Here is a 21,867-nt window from a genome sequence, read left to right as displayed (position 1 = left end):
AAGATTCTCACATCTGTTTCTGTATCCATCTTCTTGATATATATAACACATCATTTCATTTCTAGAAAGCTCCATTGTACATCCATGAAAGGGAATGAGAATAAAAAGGCAAATAACATCTTGGTATTATCAGGAAAATAGTTTGACCTCATGGACCCCCAGAAATGATCCCTACAGAGTTTTTCTCATATTTTAACTTAGTCTCTTCACCTGTTGCAAAACCAAATGATACATATATTAATTAGAGAGAAATAGGTACCTGGTCTCTGCCTCTCATTAATCATTGACCTTGAATTCAGTCACCCTCTTTGGGCCTCAGTTTTTTTATCTATAAAATGAATTATTAAATCAGATTCATTCTAAATTACAAAGAGCTATAGAAATAAGATTTTCCAAGGTGGGAAGATTGCTTGAGGCCAGGAGTTCAAGACCAGCCCAGGCAACACAGTAATACCTCATCTCTACAAAAATTAAAAAAAAAAAAAAAAAGTAGCCAGGCTTGGTGGTGCATACCTGTAGTCCCAGCTACTTGTGAGGCTGAGGCTGGAGGATCCCTTGGGCCCAGGAATCTGAGGTTGCAGTGAGCCATGATCTCACCACTGCACCCCAGCCTAGGCAATGGAGTGAGACATTGTCTCTAAAAACATAGAAAGAACAGAAAAGAGGGGGGAATGGAGAGAGAGAGAAAGAAAAAAGAAAAGAAAGGAAGAAGAAAAGAAAAGAAAGGTTTCCAAAGTAGCTACTGTTGTTTCTCCAAATTTTGCTGTTTAATCACCTCCTATACCATAAACTTTCATATTTTTTAAACTTAAATTTTATGGCAGTACATCTAGAAAGTCCTGCACCATTAACTTGTAATTCCAGAATGTGTTTTCATGCTGGAAATTTTTATTTTTTGTTTTGCGTGCTCTTCCAGATCAGAAAGGGTACAGCTCATTGCCCTCCCTTCAGTATTTTCATTTGCATCTGCATTATGAAAAAGCAAATGGAGGCCAGGCACAGTGGCTCATGCCCGTAATCCCAGCACTTTGGGAGGCCTGGGAGGCCGAGGCGGGCAGATCACCTGAGGTCGAGAGTTCGAGACCAGCCTGACCAACATGGAGAAACCCCATCTTTACTAAAAGTACAAAATTAGCCAGACGTGGTGGTGCATTCCTGTAATCCCAGCTACTCAGGAGGCTGAGGCAGGAGAATGGCTTGAACCCAGGAGGCAGAGGTTGCGGTGAGCCAAGATGGCGCCATTACACTCCAACCTGGGCAACAAGAACAAAGTTCCATCTCAAAAAAAAAAAAAAAGAAAATGGAAAAGAAAAGCACAAGAAAGGAAAACCAATCTTGCCTTTGCATTGTCTCTTTTTTCCTTTTGACATAATTTGAATGCTCTGAATCACAGCCATCTTTATCTGAAGGGCAGTTGGAAGCTTCTCTGGTGACCTCCTATTCAGTGTTGTCACCAAACATGGTCAGGTTTCTCTTGTAATGCTTCTTCTCCTTTAAGATAGCATTTCTCTATTAGTAGTTGTAGACTAATCCTCTAGTGCTTTTATTTATACAGTAATGTATAAGCCATTCACCTTTGTGTAAAAATACATAGGCTTAAACCCAAATGATGTATGCCCACCAGATAACATATGAAATATCCTTTTGACGATCCATCCACACATTATGTGTGTGTGCATTAGGCCAGCTCTCCTGCTTTTTCCTGTGACTCAACATGAAATTAAAAAGGATCGGTGAGCTGAGAAGGCAGCAAATGGTTCCATCATCCTTAGTGAGACATTTAGTTCCGATTTTATGTACCTAGTTATTCTGCACAGCTTTTTAAAGGCCATTCACCTTCACACTGTAGAGTTCCAAGCTATTTGACTCATTTTCAAATATTCCAATCAAGGGAGGTGTTTCCTAAGATGACTTTATCCAGTGACCAAAGAAGTGTTTTTCATTGAATTTTGAGTTGATGACACACATTGGGGTATTTAAAAGAATACACAGAGATGAGCAGGCTGTATTGATTTAAAATGGGCAATCATGCAGTCTTCATAATAGAGCCAGATTCTACTTTGTAAATAGTCCCAGATATTCTAAGGCACCGGATGCTGTCACAGTGGCTGTTATTTCCGTTTCTAAGGCGGCTTCTTTGCCTGATGTAGAATGCAATTTGGTTTTCATGGAAAGAGGAACAACCAACAAAAAGGCATTTCTGCTGAAAAGTGTATTGGGAGAGAATATCCTTTTATGACTAGCTAGGAATGGCTGGGTAAGTGGGAGATAATGGGATTGCTTCTTTAATAATATAGAAGTTAGAAAGATGGCTGCCACAAAACAGTGACTTCCTTGCTTCTACGATTCAGACCCAAGGTTATGCCCTTACACTTTCCATATTAACATCCTCTCAATAACATGTACTTTCATCCAGTTTTGCTTCTCTACAAAATGGCTGTTTGAAATACAAAAATAGCTGTGAGCAAAGGAGAAGAAACAGTTAAGCCGTGTTTTAGCCATGCCAGTATTGGAGATTAGCGCTCTGATGGGCAGCTATTGGACAGCTTGATTATTTAATGTGTTTTCAGGGTAGTTAATAATACTCTTTGATCATGGGAAGAAGGGTGGCAGAGAAGTGAAAATGATTGAATTAACAGCTTATCATACTATTATGTATGGAAAAAGCGTGAGAAAGAGAAGAAAAACACTTTAAATTAGGTCACAGGGGTCTTAGAAAATTCAGTGGAACTTTTTTGGCAAAAGAAACTGCGTTTCTGGATTTGAATCCCTCGGCATTGAGGTTAATGACTTACATCGAGTCCCTTTAATCATTCCTTGTTGGAGCCAGTATCGGTTGCTGCAAGGGGTGTTTTTCTGAAACAGTGGCATTTCTTATTGCTTCTCAGGAGAGAGCTCCATCCCCTACCAACCAAAGATGCTGCTCGAGTTTTTGGTAGATTTTAGTGAGAGCAGAGTAGGAAGGAGAAAGGACTAACTGCGTTTGGTGTAGAAGGCATTTGATCAGAAGCCCCTTTGCTTCTGCCACGTGATCACGTTGTTGAGAAATGAAGAGATCTGGGAAAGGATAAATTAGGGCCCTTGTTTATTTCCAGAAATGCTTGGCCTCTAAGTTATTGACAAATAATATTTCTAAGACATGTGGAAGAGCTGAGTAAATGGACCTCCCATTGCCCAAGGCTCACAGCATCTTCAAGTTATTCCCATTCTTGAAATAAAAGTGACGCAAGCTTCAAATTAATGAGGCAACCTGTCAGGCTAGATTAGGAGGTCACCCATAGGATTTTTTAAAAAAACAAACAGCATTAAACTGCTGTTTGAGGATTAGAGAAGGGAATTCGAGTTGGAGTTATAAAGGCATACTGGCTTTCCAGTTAAATTAGGCTCAGAGTTAGCAATTGAATGACAGTTTGCAGGACTGTGGTAGCTTTTTTTTTTTTTTTCTGTTAGGTCCTAGCTTTACAGTGAATCTTGACTTGCAGGGTAGCTTGATTTCTACTTTCTTTTTTCTTTTTTTTTTCTTTTTATTTCAGACAGGATACCTCTGTCGCCCAGGGGGAAGTGCAGTGGTGCAATCTTGGCTCACTGCAACCTCTGCCTTCCAGATTCAAGTGACTCTCCTGCCTCAGGCTCCCAAGTAGCTGGGACTACAGACTCACACCACCGCACCTGGCTAATTTTTATATTTTTTTGTAACAGAGATAGAGGTTTCCCATGTGTCATGCTGACCAATTAGGCCTCAAGTGATCAAGGCCACCTCAGCCTCCCAAATTGGGATTACAGGCATGAGCCACTGCACCTGGCCGATTTCCACTTTCTTTTTTTTTTTTTTTTTTTTTGAGACCGAGTCTCGCTCTGTGGCCCGGGTTGGAGTGCAGTGGCTTGATCTCGGCTCACTGCAAGCTCCATGCCTCCTGGGTTCACGCCATTCTCCTGCCTCAGCCTCCCGGTAGCTGGGACTGCAGGCCACCACCTGCACAGCCCGGCTAGTTTTTGTTTTGTATTTTTTAGTACCCAGGCCCGAAAGGGGTTTCACGTGTAATTTAGCCAGGATGGTCTCGATCTCCTGACCTGCGTGATCCGCCCATCTCGGCCTCCCAAAGTGCTGGAATTACAGGCTTGAGCCACTGCGCCCGGCCGAATTCCACTTTCTTAAAAGCTAGTTCTGCTCTTCAATTTGCCTGGGTCTCATATTATACATCCAGGCGCAAGTTGCCCCTCATTTTTCATTCTTTGCCCCCTAAGACTGGCCTCTCTTCCCTTATCCCTCTAGATTCTTCCTATTGCTTCTGTTTGTGGTTTCTATTTTTGTCTTCCTTGTCAGAGAAAGCCAGTGTTTGCCGGTCTCTGGAGACTTTCCAACTCTTGGGAATAGTGTTTGAGGAAGAACAGCCTCTAATGGTGTGAACTTGGGGTCTGCGAGGCCCTGAGCCTGCAGGAAACAAACAGCAGACTTAGAACCAGATTAGAACAAACAAGAACTTTTGGGAAAACAAGTTTAGATCGCACCCATGGACCTAGTAAACAGGACTGTCCTGATTCACACCACTTCCCTCCTGGGCTCTGAGGGAGAATGGGAAAATGCTTAAGGACTGAACGTTTCATAAAAAATAAAGCCCCCCAAGTGTGAAGAAGGGCATGAGTAGGAGTAGGCAGCTGAGGGCCTGGCTTCCCGTTGGTCTGCTTCTGCCTATGCTGATTTCCAAGGGCTGCTATCACAAATGACCACAGACATAAATGGATTGTCTCACGGTTCTAGAGGCCAGATGTCTGAAATGAAGGTGTCAGTAGTGCCATAGTTCCTCTGAAGGCTCCAGGAGAGGATCCTTCCCTCCCTCTTTCAGCCTCTGGTGGCTCCACCTGTCCCTTGGTCCTTTGATCTGTGTCACTCTGGTCTCTGCCACCATGTTGACATGGCCTTCTCCCCTGTGACGCTCTGTGCCTCTGTGTGGCCTCTCTTCTTATAAGGATGTCAGTCATTGGATTTAGGGTTCACCGTAATCCAGTATGACCTCATCTTAACTCATTACATCTGCAAAGACCCTATTTCCAAATAAGGTTACAGTCTGAGGCTCCAAGTGGATAAGAATACTGGGGGGACACAATTCAGCCCACCCCTCTACCTTACCAAGGGACCTGTGAATTAACTGCTCCTTACCATACATAGCCTCATTTTCCTGTTCACTTCTCTCCTCCCTGGCTAAGTCACTGTGAGGTTGGGTAGATGTTTCCAAATTAGTTTGTATTCCTCACAAAGAGGTATCAGGTAAATGACTCTATGAACAGAGTCAATCACCTGTTGGGGACTGAGGCATTGGTCTTTTTTAAAGCTCTACACACATCCAGGGCTGAGATCCCCTGAACTTGTTGACAGGGTCCTTCAGCTCTGAGCATCCTGGAATTCTTGTATGCTAATGTAAGGGGGAACCGTGTGACTCCCCTAGCAAGACAGCTGGCCCGTTACACGTGCGTCTAATGTAGAAGCAAAGCCTAGGAAGCTCCTACACCCTCAAGTTTATGAACTGGGCTTGCTTTGCGGTTGAGTTCCTGCTTTCAGCAAGCCCTCTACTGCCACCTACTGGTAATCAAGGCGGGGAAGGAGTGATGGAGCCCCCTGAGTTGAAACGGAATGAAGAGCAAGTGTGAATAGACTTCGCACTCCATGTACTTTATTGTAGCCTCGCAGTGTTGTACGTGGAAGCTCAGCAGAGGGGGTATGTCCTTCAGACGTCAAAGGCAGCTCACTCTGACAGGCCCAGCTCCACCACCTTTGAAGCTGGACTGGAGGCTACAATTACAATGTGGCACAAAAATGAAGGTGCTACCTTCCCTCAGGTCCAAGTGTGCCCCCCTCATCCATCAAAGCCAGTTCTGCTTGAGCCTTTTTGAAAGGGCCCCTTGGCAAATTGGCGATTCAACCCAGAAAGTGCTTCTTTCTACTGCTTAGGCAGCAATTTTTAATGAAGTATCAACACATCTGGGGTGGAGGAAGCCTTTCTTTGCCTTCAGACTTCCACAGGTCCTCGCCTGCAGCCACGGAACTCCCAGGTGATTGTGGCTTTTGAAGTAACTTCAGTAGAGAATAGAATTAAATATAATAAAATACAAATATGTGGGGTTGTTTAAAAGACTTTCTAAATCCCAGTGATGGCTATTTTATTAGTTTTCTAGGGCTGCTGTGGCAAAGTACCCCAGATTTGGTGGCTTGAACAGAAATTTTTTTTCTCATCATTCTGGAGGTCCGAAGTTCAAGATCAAGGTGTTGGTAGGGTGGGTTCCTTCTGAGAGCCGTGAGGCAAGGATCTGTTCTAGCCTCTCTCGCTGGTTTGTAGGTGGCCTTCCTCTCCCTACGTCTTCATGTCACATCTTCCCCCGTACGTGTCTGTATCCAAAATTCCCCTTTGCATAAGAACATCAGCCATATTGAATTAGGGCCCAACCTGTGGCCTCGTTTTAATCTGATTACCTCTATAAAGACCCTGCCTCCAAATAAGGTCACATTCTGTGGCGATGATAGTTAGGACTTGTAACATAGAAATTTTAGGGGAACACAATTTAGCCCATAACAGCTACTTGGGTGATTTTGTAAAGAAAAATGCAACCAAAGAAAGTGCTGAGATGGAAAAGGCTTGATGGGGGCACAACTTTTTCTTTTTTTTTTCTTTTTGAGATGGAATTTTCCTCTGTCACTCAGGCTGGAGTGCAGTGGTGCAATTCTGGCTCACTGCAACCTCCACCTCCCAGGTTAAAGTGATTCTCATGCCTCAGTCTCCTGAGTAGCTGGGAATTAGAGGGTACACCACCACACCTGGCTAATTTTTATTTTTTATGATTTTGTAGCAACAGGGTTTCACCATGTGGGCCAGGCTGGTCTCGAACTCCTGACCTCAGGTGATCCACCTGCCTCAGCCTCCCAAAGTGCTGGGATTACAAGTGTGAGCCACCGCACGCAGCCTGGGTGTGCAGCTTCTAATTTCCACCCTCTGGGTCTTGGTAGAGGGCCTCTGGTGCATTCCTGCCTGTGGGTGAGAGAGAAGCCAGTGGCGTTGTCCTCAGGCAGTGCTCCTTTTCAAATGAAACCAGTACCATATTCCTCCCCCCACATTTTCCAAATGTGGCCAAAGCAGGGGTCAGAGTGGATCCTGTTGCAGCTACAGATCTATGTGATGTATTAGATGATAAGATGTGTTAGTCCATTTTCACACTGCTATAAAGAACTACCCAAGACTGGGTAATTAATAAAGGAAAGTGGTTTAATTAACTCATAGTTCCACATGACATGGCTGGGGAGGCCTTAGGAAACTTAAACAGTCATGGCAGAAGGTGAAGGGGAAGCCAGGCACATCTTACATAGTGGCAGGAGAGAGAGAGAAGTGCCAATCACCAGACATTTATCAAACAACCAGATCTCGTGAGAACTCTGACATGAGAACAGCAAGGGGGAGTCTGCCCCCATGAATCAATCACCTCCCACCAGACCACTCCCCCACCACATGGGGATTACAATTTGACATGATATTTGGGTAGGGACACAGAGCCAAACCATATCATGAGGTAACCACTCAGATTTACGATTAGCTGGAGTCACTCAAGTGCTGAAAAGTCCATTGCAGAACTGTCCACCAGTATAAATCACTGATGCTCTTGGGCTTCTCTTGGGCCCTTAGAAAACAAATTAATCAGGCAGGGAACTGTGTTAAAATAATACCACACTAACGGTTTTGAAATGAGACGCCAAATTTTAAATCCATCCCAGGAGACGGCAGAGATGAGTGTCCGCTGCTTCTTGGGCCTGCTCTCATCTTAAGGGTCACCTACTTGCTGCTTGGTGTGGGATGCTTTAATGGGGCATCTGGAGGCCGGCAGGAGGCCTGGCACTCCATGTGCTGCCGACACCCCAGAATTCACCCAACAGTCTACCAGATCAGGCACAAAATAGCTGTCTTCATCCCAATTGTACACGTCCTTCAAGGATGGCAAAGGTCCTGCCTTCTGCCTCAAGGCTTCTCAGTTGAAGCCTTGTAGTCCCTGGTCCTTGGAAGAGAGTAACTTCACCTCTAATGCTGAGTCCAAATATTTTTTAAGTACAAAGGTAGGAAATTTGGCCCTGAGCATGCCTAAGTTTCCTTTCAGCAATGCAGTTCCATAGCAGTGTGATTTTCTTCTGTTCACACTGCTACGTCCTGATTCTGCAGCACTAGCATGTGTATTTGTTTCCATGCCTCACAAAATGGTGAGCTTTTGGGTCCCTGCTGCTACTGGAATCCAATACAATGAGAAGTCCCCCACTACACACTACATCCCCAAATGATTGTGCCTTGTGAAGTAACTCCCAATACAGGATAGATATGAATATAATAAAATATAGAGCTTTATTTGAGAGAGAGAGAGAGACTGACTCTGGACTTCCCAGAACCCAAAGGTGATACCTTGTGTTTAAAATTCAGGGGTCTCAACCAGGCATGGTGGCTAATGCCTGTAATCCCAGCACTTTGGGAGGCCGAAGCAGGCCCATCACTTAAGGCCAGGAGTTCAAGACCAGCCTGGACAACATGGTGAAACCCCATTTCTACTAAAAATGCAAAAATTAGCTGGGCATGGAGGCACATACCTGTAATCCCAGCTGCTTAGGAGGCTGAGGCACGAGAATCACTTGAACACAGGAGGTGGAGGTTGCAGTGAGCCAAGATCACGCTGTTGTTCTCCAGCCTGGGTAACAAAGGGAAACTCTGTCTCAAAAAATAATAAAATAAAATTCAGGGATTTCTTTTTTTTCTTTTTTTTTTTCTCTTGAGATGGAGTCGCGCTCTGTCGCCCAGGCTGGAGTGCAGTGGCACAATCTCGGCTCACTGCAAGCTCCGCCTCCTGGGTTCACACCATTCTCCTGCCTCAGCCTCCCGAGTAGCTGGGACTACAGGCGCCCGCCACCACACCTGGCTAATTTTTTGTATTTTTAGTAGAGACGGGGTTTCACCATGTTAGCCAGGATGGTCTCCATCTCCTGACCTTATGATCCGCCCACCTGAAATCGGGTGAACCCAGAGATGAAGGGGACCCCAGAGCCAAGGAGATGATGTTGGGGTGAGGTATCCTGAGCCTTAGTATGGATTTATGGTGATGCCGTGAGTTTAGACTAATGTGGGCAGAGGAAGCAGGACAAGTTGATGTGATCTCATGGCAACCGAAGGAACATCAGCCAAAAGAATCAGGACAATAGAAATAGAAAGGAAACAGAGCAGACCTGGAAAAAAAAGAGAATTCAGAATTGATGACAGAAACAGGAGCTGTGTATAGGAAAAAGAAATACGGGACTAAGCCTACAATGGCCGAGAGAAAAGCTGATGCTTTCATCAAAGATATTTGGGCAAAGAATTTCAACTTGAAACCAAAATGAGGATTTCCTGGACACCAGAGAAAGCTCTTGCTTTATTAAGGCCTTGGGACTGAAACCTGAGGTAATTAGAGTTAAAAAAAAAAAGGGATATCACCCCAAGGGTTGACCGCTCAGGGATCATAGAGACCTCACGGGACTTGTCAGTGCTGTTCATCTTGGCCAACCTAACTGTGGTGAAGTTCCGCCTCTCTCAGCACTGCCCTAAAACTCCCTCACGCCACATCCCAGATGTTCAGAAATTCTAAATATATTTGTAAGCCAGTCGGTTGATGGGGGCAAGGGTGTCAAGGGAAGGCTTGAGAAAAGGCAAGCAGGAGTGGAGGGAATGAGTCTAGGAAAGTTTCTTGGAAAAGAAACTCCTCACCTTCTCATGCCTTTCCTGTGGCTCTGAAAAGTAAAGCAAGGCCATCCGAGTAGGGAGGCCCACCTGGGAGTATTTCCTGCCTGGGCTCCCCTCCAGGGGATCTGACTTCCCAGTGCAGTCAGTCCCCTAGAAAGAAAGGGCTTCTGGGTTAATTAGTGGACAGATTGCTCTTGATTTGCTGTTTTCCCTTATTGCTCTATATTAGCGTTCAATTATTTAATTTTAAATAACTTTTTAAAATAAATGTTTAAAATTATTTAATTTTAATATTAAAAAGCTCTGTAATCTCTGACCCCTTGTGTATGTACTATTGTGTAGTCTCAATCATAGAATGAAGCACTTTATTTTAGGTAGAAATAAAAATACACCTTTCTCTCTCTTACACCCTAACATATGTGTGGATGAAAAACACTGGCATTTAGGTTGAAATACTCTACTTCTACTTTTTATGTCAACTATTACCACACTTTTTACTGTCAGGTATCAGAATTTTAAATAGTTCATGAATTCTCAGAGTATCTCAGTGCATAGGCAGAAATGCTGCACCTTGTGGGCAAGTGTGTGTGTGTGTGTGTGTGTGTGTGTGTGTGTGTGTGTGTGTGTGTGTGTATGTTACAGAAGTTCAGTTGGGGACAGAGCTGAAATGTCACTCCAGGATCTGTAGTCTCTGAGAGCTGGTTGAGCTCCTCTGCCAAAGCACCAGCCCTTATTTCAGTTTCTACAGCCATTCGGTCAGGATGGGTCTGAATCTTGGCTGACCTTGAGGAGAAGCTGCTCATCTTTTGGGCAGTAATGCCCTGAAGAGTCCGTCTGCGTGCTGGGGAGTGGAAGGGACTTCTGCGTGTACCACACTTCGAAGAATGAGCTCAAGCTATGAGTTTCCTTCCGGGGTAGAGAACTGATGTTTGTGTCTCTGCAGTGAAAGCTAATATAGGACTCCTGAGTTATGAATTTGAAGGAAGGAGAATTATAGCATATTTATGCTAAGGAAGGAATAATACCATGGTTTCTGCATACTTCTCACTGTGGCCATGTTTACAAGCAAGAAGACACTGTGCTTTCAGATCCCACAGATACCTCTCCATCTCATTTTAATAGGGTTATAAATTAATGCAAAACAGACGCTTTCATGTGTCCAGATCATGCCATCCAAGAATTACATTACAACATGGGTGGAGAGTTGGCAGTGCTCACCCAATTTTGACATTCTTGTGCCCTGAGGGTGACAGTGAGTGTTTACAGGAGCTTATAGAAACTTCTATGACATCTTTAGTTTAAAAAACAAAAAACTAAACTAAACTTACTGTGTGAATGCAAAGGACATTTTATGACCAAAGCTGGAAATCATTCTTTATTTTTAATACTGAAGAGAGTATCTGTTATTATTATAAGACCCTGTGTGTTTTTTTATTAAACTATAAATTTAACCAATTTTATGAGAGACATCAAAGTATTAAGTACCTTTCAGATCGTTCTCACTGCATAAGTCACCAACTGTTTACAGTATTCTGAGTTATTCAGTGGTATAAATTTACAATTTTTTTTTTTTTTTTATATAGAGTTTTGCTCTTGCTGCCCAGGCTGGAGTTCAGTGGTGCAATCTCAGCTCACCACAACCTCCGCCTCTCAGGTTCAAGCAATACCCCTCCCAAGTAGCTGGGATTACAAGCATGCGCCACCACACCCGGCTAATTTTGTATTTTTAGTAGAGACAGGGTTTCTCCACGTTGTTCAGGCTGGTCTCGAACTCCTGACCTCAGGTGATCCGCCCCTCCTCGGCCTCCCAAAGTGCTGGGACTACAGGCATGAGCCACCGCACCTGGCCTTTACAATTTTTAATAGAATCTTGTGGTTGAAACAGAACTTCATAGTCATCTGGCCCAACCTACCCACAAGTGCCCAAGTCCTCTCTACTGACCACAACAAGTGCCTTCTGGGTGCTGGTGCAGGATAAACAGTTTCTGCCTCAGCTCTCCTGGGACTGATCCCTAAGTGACTGCAGCTGCTCCTCCTTTAGTGACCACTCCTTTCTTTTCTCTTTTTTCTTTTTTTTTTTTTTTTTTTTCTTTAGAGACCTGGTCTCTCTCTATCACCCAGGCTGGAATGCAGTGGTATGATCATAGCTCACGGTAGCCTCAAACTCCTGGGCTTAAGCAATCCTCCCACCTCAGTCTCCTGAGCATCTGGGACCACAGGCACATGCCGCCACACCCAGCTAATTTTTCTATTTTATTTTATTTTTTATTTTTGTAGAGACAGGGTCTCACTATGTTGCCAAGGCTACTCTTGAACTCCTGGGCTCAAGCGATCCTCCCACCTCAGCCCCTCGAAGTGCTGGGATTATAGACGTGGCCCGTCATGCCCAGCCCACTCGTTTTTTAACTCCGGTTAGAAAGCACTTCCAGCTTGAGAAAAAACTGGCTTCCATGCATTTGTCCTGGTTCTGGCTTCTGGGATCATTCTCAACCACCGAGTCTCAGCAGATGGCATGCTGGGCCCATGTATCTAGGGAGGGCTTGTGTCATGTACACATGTCATGTACTGGGGGAGGACGTAAATTTCAGGATCCTTAATGAAGAAACAGTGGAGGGGGTGCGCCTCTACAACTCTACACCCTTCACACAGTCTGAGATTCTACTCACCTCCCGACCCCAGGATCACAGCGTCTGTGCCACTATTGCTGGTGACAGTGTCACATCTTTCAGCAATACTGGGACTAAACTAATACCTAAGCCTTTCTTCCCCGAGGCTAGTCTTCAGAGACTCAAAGACAGCTATTATGCCCTGTCTCTACCTCTCCTGTTTTCCAGACCAAAAAGCCCAGGCCTTTAGCCATTCCCCTGGGGTCCTGGCTCCGGGGCCCTTCACTGGTGGATCTCCTCAGGCACCACTCAGGTTACTCACTGTCCCTCTCAGAGTCTGGCACTGGAAGTGAGACACAGAACTCCAGTGTGATCTATAGAACGAGGAAAGCAAAACTATCTCCTCTTTTCGTTTTTGTTTTGCTTTGTTTTTAAGAAAGCAGGACTTCTAAATCTCATCAGTAGGACCTCATCATTTTATGTGGGTTATTTTCTGTGTCACTGGTTTTGTGAGTAAAGACCTGCACCACACATCAAAGTCATCAGACTGAGGCTGAATGAAATCCACCAGTCCACCTTAAAGACAGCTGTCCTGGGAATGTGGGCAACGTCCCACTTGCCCACTGCTGTAGCTTATAGCACTTTACACTCACCTCTTCCTAAAGATCATTTCTGAGTAACAGCGTGACCGTGCTGTGCATCAAGGCAAGCAAACCTTTCTAGCTTAGGTGAATCAGAGGGAGCGGCCAAAGTATAAAACAAAATAGTAAGTTCATAAAAATTGCAGTGCACAATAGGCTCAGATAAAATATTAATTGGGAAACAGAATTCCCTGTATGTGACATGTGCTCTTTCCTAATCATTTTCAGAGTTATTTCCAACTTTTTACTCAAGTTTTTTCAGCCTCCAATTAAAGGTGCTGAGCTGCACCAGTCTCTGTGACCCCCAGCTCCAATCTTCTTCACTACAATTTTGGGGGTACTAGCACATGCCAGGTACAGTACTCAATTATAAATATATGATTTGTGTATCTTGTGTGTGTGTGTAAAACACTTCATTTTCCCCATGGAAAAATTTATCCCTCACCACCACCCTATAAAGTAGAGTTTGTTACCTCCATTTTACAGATGAAGCAACAAGGTTCCAAGAAGATGTTGCATAATATTCTATATATGAAATAAGTAGGAAATCAGGCCGGGCGTGGTGCTCACGCCTATAATCCCAGCACTTTGGGAGGCCGAGGTGGGCAGATCACAAGGTCAGGAGTTCGAGACCATCCTGGCTAACACAGTGAAACCCTGTCTCTTCTAAAAATACAAAAAATTAGCTGGGTGTGGTGGCAGGCACCTGTAATCCCAGCTACTCAGGAGGCTGAGGCAGGAGAATCTCATGTACCTGGGAGATAGAGGTTGCAGTGAGCCAAGATCGCACCACTGCATTCCAGCCTGGGGAACAGAGTGAGACTCCGTCTCAAAAAAAAAAAAAAAAAAAAAAAAAAAAAATTAGGAAATCAGATGATTTGACCCAATGTGTCTGTCTCTAAAGGCTGAATGTAATGTTGCTTTCCCCACATATATCATAGTGCTACTGTCACAGGTTGAGTCAGCTGGCTCTGATTTTAAATAGCTACCATTTAAATACTTGCTGAACCTATTGTTAGCGCCTAGCCACAGGGATATTGTTTGGAAAAAAACATTTACAAGTTCAAGGCCACGTTCAAGTTGTTCTTTTTGGCTTCAGGTCTAATATACCACAGCACATCCCCTAATCTCTGCACACTTGGAGGGCAGGAGTGTGTCTTAGTCAGTGTTGCTTCCTTTCAAGTCCCAAGCACAGCGCTGTGATGTAGTCGGGACTCAATTTTGATAAACATTGGTGTAATTAACAGGTTTCAGGTCTACCAAAGAAGCATATGCTATGCTGATCACTGCAGAAGAATCCCAAACATCATGCACCCCATTTTCCAGACACAAGTGATTGGGAGAAATAACGAACTTATGTTACAACTCATGGGGAGAGGATACAAATTGATGCCAAAATCCAGTCTCACACCTGCTTTCTTTTTTGCTCCCCCCAGTAAGTGAAAATGGTGACCACCTTAAGCACATGGATGAGACGTGAGCACAGTTGTGGCAGAGAAGTTTCTCCGCACCAGAATTATCCACAGCAACTTGGCTGAACCCCACTACACACAGAGAAATCATCAACCTGACTTAAGAGTTTTCGAGATGTCAACTTCAGGCTGATCAGCAGATGGGATGTGAAAAATACTACCCTATTCTATCATTTGCTGTTGCTTGCTGAACTGTGAAGAACTGCATGAACTATATTTAAGCTGCTTTCTATACCATTGCCAATCACCTTTTTGAACTTGGAAGTGCTATTTTCCTATGGACTTTTGCATTATTTCATTGTGCATGCATCCAGTGATTATACATAAGCAACATATGTAATCTGCTTATATATTTTTAAAAATCCATCCATGCAAATGGTAAATAAAGTATACATTCTTTTGCAAAATTATAGCTCATGTCATTGAAAGTTTAAATTGGTTTCATTTAAAGATCAATATACTAGGTCTGCCTCTACTTTATAGAAAACTAGCTTCTATAAAGATTTTTTCACTGTTTACTAGTGAAATGAGAAAAGCAAAGCTATTTATAAAAGGCCTTATGTCATGTACATACATCGTCTTTGAAATATTTGTGATCTAGTTTATTGCTTGTAAAAGAGAAATTATATAATTTATTTAGTAAATACTACTGTAAACTATAGTTTTGTGAGAGAAATAAAATATTTTGTTCTCAATTGTGGTGGTACATGATTCCAGTGATTTATGGTCTTTATATTTCTTTTATTAAAAATAACCCAAATACTCCTCATTTGAGATATTCAGAAATCCTAAATAAACTGAATTTTATATGGAAAAAATTTCAATAGCAGCTTCTGCTGAACTCATCCAAGAGACTTTCCCAAATGTCCTGGGATATTAGTCAGCTCTCACTATGTCATGCTATGGTAACAAACAATCCCAAAGTCATAGAAGCTTTCACCAAGTTTTACTTCTCCCTCACATGTAGGGACCAGCTGCAGCTCTGCTCCAACAGTCTTCTTCATTCTGGAGTCCAGAGCAGCCCCTGTGTGAGACAGGCAACTTTCATGGCAGTAGAAAAAGAGCAATGGTGGAACCAATGAGAGCTCACAAAGCTTCTGCCTCAGTGCAGCTGACAGCATTTCTACTCGCATTCCATCTGCCAAAAGTGAGCGACATTGACAGGTCTGGAGTCAAAGGTGTGGGACGTATACTTATCACACGGGAATAGACTCAGCAATGAATTTTTTTTTTTTTTTTTTTTTTTGAGACGGAGTCTCGCTCTGTCACCCAGGCTGGAGTGCAGTGGCCGGATCTCAGCTCACTGCAAGCTCCGCCTCCCGGGTTCACGCCATTCTCCTGCCTCAGCCTCCCGAGTAGCTGGGACTACAGGCGCCCGCCACCTCGCCCGGCTAAGTTTTCGTATTTTTTAGTAGAGACGGGGTTTCACTGTGTTAGCCAGGATGGTCTCGATCTCCTGACCTCGTGATCCGCCCGTCTCGGCCTCCCAAAGTGCTGGGATTACAGGCTTGAGCCACCGCGCCCGGCAGCAATGAATATTTTAATCAATTAATGCAGTTTACACCACCTAGTAAGTGTCCCTAGCAACAGAGACATAAGAGGCTGAGAGAAAAATCATTAGAAAGCAAAATGATCAAGGCTGCAGAAAGATATTCCTGATGAGTAAGATGCTCACTGTTAAATACTTCAAGTTAAAACAAGCTGATTCTTGTAAGCAAACATGCTGTAAACTTTTGTAAATGTAGCCCACAGCCATAGTTACTCAGCATAAGTAGCAATTTCACCTGCAGAGTCAGTGCTGGAAAGCTAGGATGTCTTACATCCTAGGTTAGGATGTCAACAGGGAATTCTGCAGAAGTGGATGATTGAGGATCCTCTGCCTCTCTCTGTAGTATTCATATGTGCTACCACTCTCCCTTACTACATGGATTTTCATAGGTGAATCCCACTCTTCCCCCTCCCATTTGTAAATCTACCCATTGAAGCAGAGTTCTTAGCCTAGGACCCACTGATTTTCTAGAAGAGTCATAGATAATCATTAATAGGGCCATGAAATCATATACACAAGTTGGGTATGCTTTTGTGTATATGGGTGTTTTTGTGGTTTTTTTTTTCATGAAGAGAAAGACTATACTTTTTATCAAATTCACAGTGACCTGGACCCAAGAAATGTTAAGAACCTTTATTTTAAGACCTAACTTAAAAGCTATTTCAATACCATGAGGCTGTGATCCTCAAAATTCTATCCCCACCGAAATCACCCGTGGCCTCCCTGTGTTATCTCACCTGTCTCAAAAAACCTCAACATTTTCAACTGTTTTTTAATGACCGAGGTATAACTTACATATGCTAGAGTGCACAGCTATGAATTATATAGTCCAGTGAATTTTTACATATGTGTAGACCCATGTGCCCAGCACCTAAAGCACATATAGAACATTTGCAGCTAACCAGCTGCCTCTTTTTTTTTTTTGAGACAGAGTCTCGCTCTGTCGCCCAGGCTGGAGTGCAGAGGTACAATCTCGGCTCACTGCAACCTCTGCATACTGGGTTTAAGCAATTCCCCTGCCTCCGTCTCCCGAGTAGCTGGAATTACAGATGCCTGCCACCATGCCTGGCTAATTTTTTGTGTTTTTAGTAGAGACAGGGTTTCACCATGTTGGCCAGGCTGGTCTTGAACTCCTGACCTCGTGATCCGCTCGCCTCGGCCTCCCAAAGTGCTGGGGTTACAGGCGTGAGCCGCTGTGCCCGGCCATCTCCTGGCTCTTTCATGTCCCCTCTCCACAAATGCCATCCTCAAAGGTCACTATTATGACTTCCAGCATCATAGATTAGTTTTGCCAGTTCTTTTTAAACAAAACTTTATTGGTAATAGTTGGTTTCTTGTTTTGTTTTGTTGAGACAGAGTCTCACTGTGTCACCCAGGCTAGAGTGCAGTGATGCAATCTCGGCCTCATAGCAACCTCTGCCTCCCAGGTTCAAGCGATTCTCCTGCCTCAGCCTCCCAAGTAACTGGGATTACAGGCACATGCCACTACGCCCGGCTATTTTTGTACTTTTTAGTAGAGACAGGGTTTCGCCATGTTAGCCAGGCTGTTCTCAAACTCCTGACCTCAAGTGATCCACTCACCTCGGCCTCCCAAAGTGCTGGGATTACAGCACCCGGCCTTATTGGTAATAGTTTTGACATGTGTTTACAACAGCACACTGTTCAAGAAGAAATCTCATCCTTTCACAGCAAGTAGGTCGAATCACCTTGAGCCCACCTGGGGCACCACCCCAGGCCTGAGAGCTCCTCCTGGGATGGGAAGAAGTGATGAGAGGGGGAAATATGAAGATGAATGAGGTGGCTCGCTAGCAGCTCCTCACTTTTCTATTAAGAAAGAAAACAGGCCGGGGGGGGGTGGTGGCTCATGCCTATAATCCCAGCACTTTGGGAGGCCAAGGCGGTTGGATCACCTGAGGTCAGGAGTTCAAGGCCAGCCTGCCAACATGGCAAAACCTCGTCTCTACTAAAAATACGAAAATTAGCCAGGGGTGGTCGTGGGCCCCTGTAATCCCAGCTACTCAGGAGGCTGAGGCAGGAGAATCACTTGAACCTGGGAGGCGGAAGTTGCAGTGAGCCGAGATCGTACCATTGTACTCTAGCCTGGGTGATAGAGTGAAACTTCATCTCAAAAAAAAAAAAAAAAAAAAAAATTGAAACCAGCACAGGGGTGGCAGGGGAGAAGAGGTGAAGGATGGCTGACAGCTAAGCTGGAGGAGGGGCCACCCAGGATGGGAGGAGGCAGAAGCTGCTGGGTGAATAAAACAGGCAGCCCCTCCCTAGCAACCCTAGCCTTGAACCCTGGGCCATGAGGTGGAGGTGGAGGGACTGGGCCTCTTCCATGTCCTTTTGCTGGATTGCCTTCCCAGAAGGGGAGGCTGGGCATTACAGTCCAGCTGAGAATAAAGTTAAAGAGTTTCGGGGAAATGCTGCTGTGAAGAATGACCTGGGCTTGGGACTCCCCCTCTGTCTTTTCGGGGGACAACTCCTCTTTGGCAGGGAGTGGGGCAGCTGCTTTGTCTGGGTCCCAAAGCCCAAGGGTGAAGAAACGTCCGTTGGGGAAGAAGAGAGTGGAGGCTTCCTAAAGGAACTGAGACCTTTGCAAGAGTGGTAGAGGATGCCCCTGGGGAGGGGGGAAGGGGGAATCAGCAGCTCATGGGGGAAGTTCAAACCCCAGGGCCTCCTTCCAAAGTCACTCTGCTTCCTGGATTTGTTAAAATGGATCTGGGAAATGGGGAGACATGGGAAGGTGGGAAGGGCGGGAGGGGTGGAAGTAGAGGAAGGTGGAAAGGGGACACTGGTGGAACTTAAATCAGATTTTTAATTTTTTATTTTATTTTTTATTCTAGCAAGCAGCCCACTTATACATGGCACTAAACCTCTCTCCTTCCCAGGCAGGATTATTCCAAAGGGCAGGTGTGCTTTTCATTCATCCTCTCTTAATAAGTGGTGCCTGTTGGGGGCTGGAGTTAAGTTTGAGCCCCCCTTTCAACACCCTGTCCCTGGATACACCAGCAAGACCTGGCCTGAATATAGCTGAGAAACTCGTTTAAAACAGGCAGAAGTGGGCTGGGGCAAGACGGACCCTGTGGGAGGAGGAAGGGAGAAGAATAGATGGGCCGGGAAGGCATAGGGGGTGAGGGAGCAGCTGGTGTGTCTATTCCTCCAAATATCTGGGCTTCCTGTTCCCCCAACCCTGGAGGGTGGGGTGAGGGTGAAATTAGATTCAAGGAACTCTGGGGCCCTCTGGCTGTTCAAACCAACCCACCCACCTCCCAACCCACCAAAAAGAAAATGAAAGGAAAGAAAACCCACAGGGGCACAAGCACACCCCTAAAACTCAGCAAACTTGCTGGCACACTTGTCATTGACGGAGATCCGGATCTCTTCCTCCTCGTAGTCGTCAAAGTTACTGGCATCCCCAGGGCCTGTGTACTTCGGGATGAAGGGAGCTTCCACCTTCTTCTCAAAGAGGGCGATCCAGTTGGTTGTGGCAAACCACTTGTGGTTCTTGATGTCGCCAACCCCGTTCTTGAGGTTTCCGAAGCGCTTGGTGAGGTCCACCTGCAGCAGGCTCCGCAGCAGGTCCTTGAGGTCAGGGCTGAGTTGGGAGGGAAACCGCACCTTCCCAGAGACGATCTTCTCGTAGATCTGGATGGGCTGGTCGGCGTAGAAGGGCGGGAAGCCCGCGGTCATCTCATAGATGAGCACCCCTAGGGCCCACCAGTCCACGGCCTTGTTGTAGCCTTTGCTCAGGATGATCTCGGGGGCCAGGTACTCTGGGGTCCCGCACAGGGTCCAAGTGCGGCCCTTCACGCGCTTGGCGAAACCGAAGTCCGTCACCTGCAGGTAGCCCTGCTGGTCGATGAGGAGATTCTCGGGCTTCAGGTCGCGGTGGATGAGGTCGAGCGAGTGTAGGTACTGGAAGGCCAGGACGACCTGGGCGGCATAGAAACAGGCCTGGGGCTCGCTGAACCTTCCGACGCGCCGTAGGTGAGAGAACATCTCCCCACCCGGCACATACTCCATCACCAGGTACAGGTTGGAGTTGTCCTTAAAGGAGAACTGGAGCTTGACAAGGAACGGAAAGTTGATCGCCTGCAGGATGCGCTTCTCGTTCAGTGTGTGCTCGACCTGCTTCAGCCTCACCACCTTCTGCTTGTCGAGGATCTTCATGGCGTAGTGGTTGCCGGTCTCCCGGTGCCTCACCAGCATCACCCGCCCGTAGGAGCCCGTGCCCAGCGTCTTGAGCCGTTCAAACTGATCCGAGCTGGCGGTGTTTTGAGCGGGGTTTCCCCATCTGTAGAGGAAATCTCCTCTGGCTTTGGCTAGGAACTCGTTCACGCTCTCCTGCTCGGTGTCCTTCTTGGCGGCGGCGTTGCCCATGGCGGTGGTGGCGGCCGGGGCGGGGGTCTCGCGGCGGCGGCGGCAGCGGCGGAGGTGGCGCCCCCTGGGGCTGGCTGCGCTGGCTGCGGCGCCGCGACCCCCGCCGGGCCCCCGCTTATATTCTCAGCTACAAGGGAGGCTGAGATGGGAGGACTTCTTGAGCCTGGGAGTTCAAGGCTTCAGTGAGCCCAGATCACGCCGCTGCACTCAACAATATGGATAAATCCAAAAGGCATTATGTAAGTGAGAGACGCGAACTCTAAAGGGGACTTACTGTATGAATCCATTTCTATGACATTCTAGAAAAGGCAAAACTATAGTGTGAGAGAACAGATCAGTGATTGCCAGGGCTTGGGGTTAGGGAAGGGTTGGACTATGAAAGGACAGCCTGAGGGAATGTGGGAAGTGATGGGATATGTTTGTATCCTGATTGTGCTGGTGGTTACAATGTGTTGGGTGGTGGTCTACATTTGTTTTAAAACTCATAGAACTGGCCGGGCGCGGTGGCTAACGCCTGTAATCCCAACACTTTGGGAGGCCGAGGCGGGAGGATCACAAGGTCAGGAGTTCGAAACCAGCCTGACCAACATAGTGAAACCCCGTCTCTACTAAAAATAAAAAAATTAAAAAAAAATAAAAAAAAAATTAGCCAAGCACGATGGCGCATGCCTGTAATCCCAGCTACTCTGGAGGCTGAGGCAGGAGAATCGCTTGAACCTGGGAGGCAGAGGTTGCAGTGAGCCGAGATCGTGCCATTACACTGTAGCCTGGGCAATAAGAGTGAAACTCCATCCCAAAAAGAAAAAAACTCATAGAACTCTATACTCCCCCCCAAAATTCAGTTTCACTGCATGTAATGTTTTATTTTAACACATACATATGATTTATTTTCTTCTGTTTGCTTTGGGTTTAATGTGCTCTTATTTCCTAAGGTGGAAACTAAGGTCATTGATTTGAAATCTTTCTTCTATTACAATCACTTAGTGCTATAAATTTCCTCCTAAGTATTGTTTTAGCAGCATCCCATAAATTTTGATATGTTGTATTTTCCTTTTCATTCAGCTCAAAATATTTTCTAAGCTCCCTTTTCATCTTCTTTGACCCGTAAGCTATTTAAAAGTATATTATTTCATTTACAAATACTTGGGGATTTTTCAAGAATTTTCCTATTGATTTCTGATTTAATTCCATTGTTAGAAAACATACTCTGTGTGACCTAAAATCTTTTACACTTCTTGGGACTCATTTTACGGCCCAGAATATGATGTATCTTGGTAGATGTCTCATATGCACTTGAGAAGAATGTATATTCTGGTGTATTCTGCTGTTTGGGGATACAGTGTTCTACAAATGTCACTTAAGTCAAGTTGGCTAGTAGTAGTGTTCAGGTCTTCTATATTCTTATTGACTTTCTGTTTACTTTTTCTATCAATTATTAAAAACATGCCATAGGAGCTTATGAGAAGTCAAAGTACATAGATG

General features: G+C 45.2%; 2 protein-coding genes across 4 annotated transcripts in view; one reads left to right on the top strand and one right to left on the bottom strand.

Annotated features, from left to right (window-relative positions):
- The window catches only part of PIP5K1B (phosphatidylinositol-4-phosphate 5-kinase type 1 beta), a 309,699-nt gene extending 294,839 nt beyond the window's left edge, over window positions 1–14,860 (top strand). For all 3 annotated transcript variants that reach the window (XM_003911777.4, XM_009188894.4, XM_009188896.4), the window contains one exon: window positions 14,418–14,860. In XM_003911777.4, the coding sequence (XP_003911826.1) occupies window positions 14,418–14,420 (3 nt within the window). In that variant the 3' untranslated portion in view covers window positions 14,421–14,860. The remainder of the gene's footprint in view (window positions 1–14,417) is intronic.
- A 3,963-nt stretch (window positions 14,861–18,823) lies between these two features.
- PRKACG (protein kinase cAMP-activated catalytic subunit gamma) lies at window positions 18,824–20,431 on the bottom strand. The gene has a single exon (XM_003911780.3). It carries the CDS (start codon window positions 20,383–20,385, stop codon window positions 19,333–19,335), a length of 1,053 nt encoding a protein of 350 aa, XP_003911829.1. The 5' UTR covers window positions 20,386–20,431; the 3' UTR covers window positions 18,824–19,332.
- Between the last annotated feature and the right edge of the window lie 1,436 nt (window positions 20,432–21,867).

The sequence above is a fragment of the Papio anubis genome, chromosome 13 (assembly GCF_008728515.1).
Source record: "Papio anubis isolate 15944 chromosome 13, Panubis1.0, whole genome shotgun sequence".
Classification (NCBI taxonomy): domain Eukaryota; kingdom Metazoa; phylum Chordata; class Mammalia; order Primates; family Cercopithecidae; genus Papio; species Papio anubis.
Note: the sequence above shows the minus strand (reverse complement) of the source record. Positions and strands in the feature narration are given on the sequence as shown.

Bases quoted from the DNA above. Each gene is read 5' to 3' on its own strand.
- PRKACG (XM_003911780.3), bottom strand. From the start codon at position 20,385: ATGGGCAACGCCGCCGCCAAGAAGGACACCGAGCAGGAGAGCGTGAAC.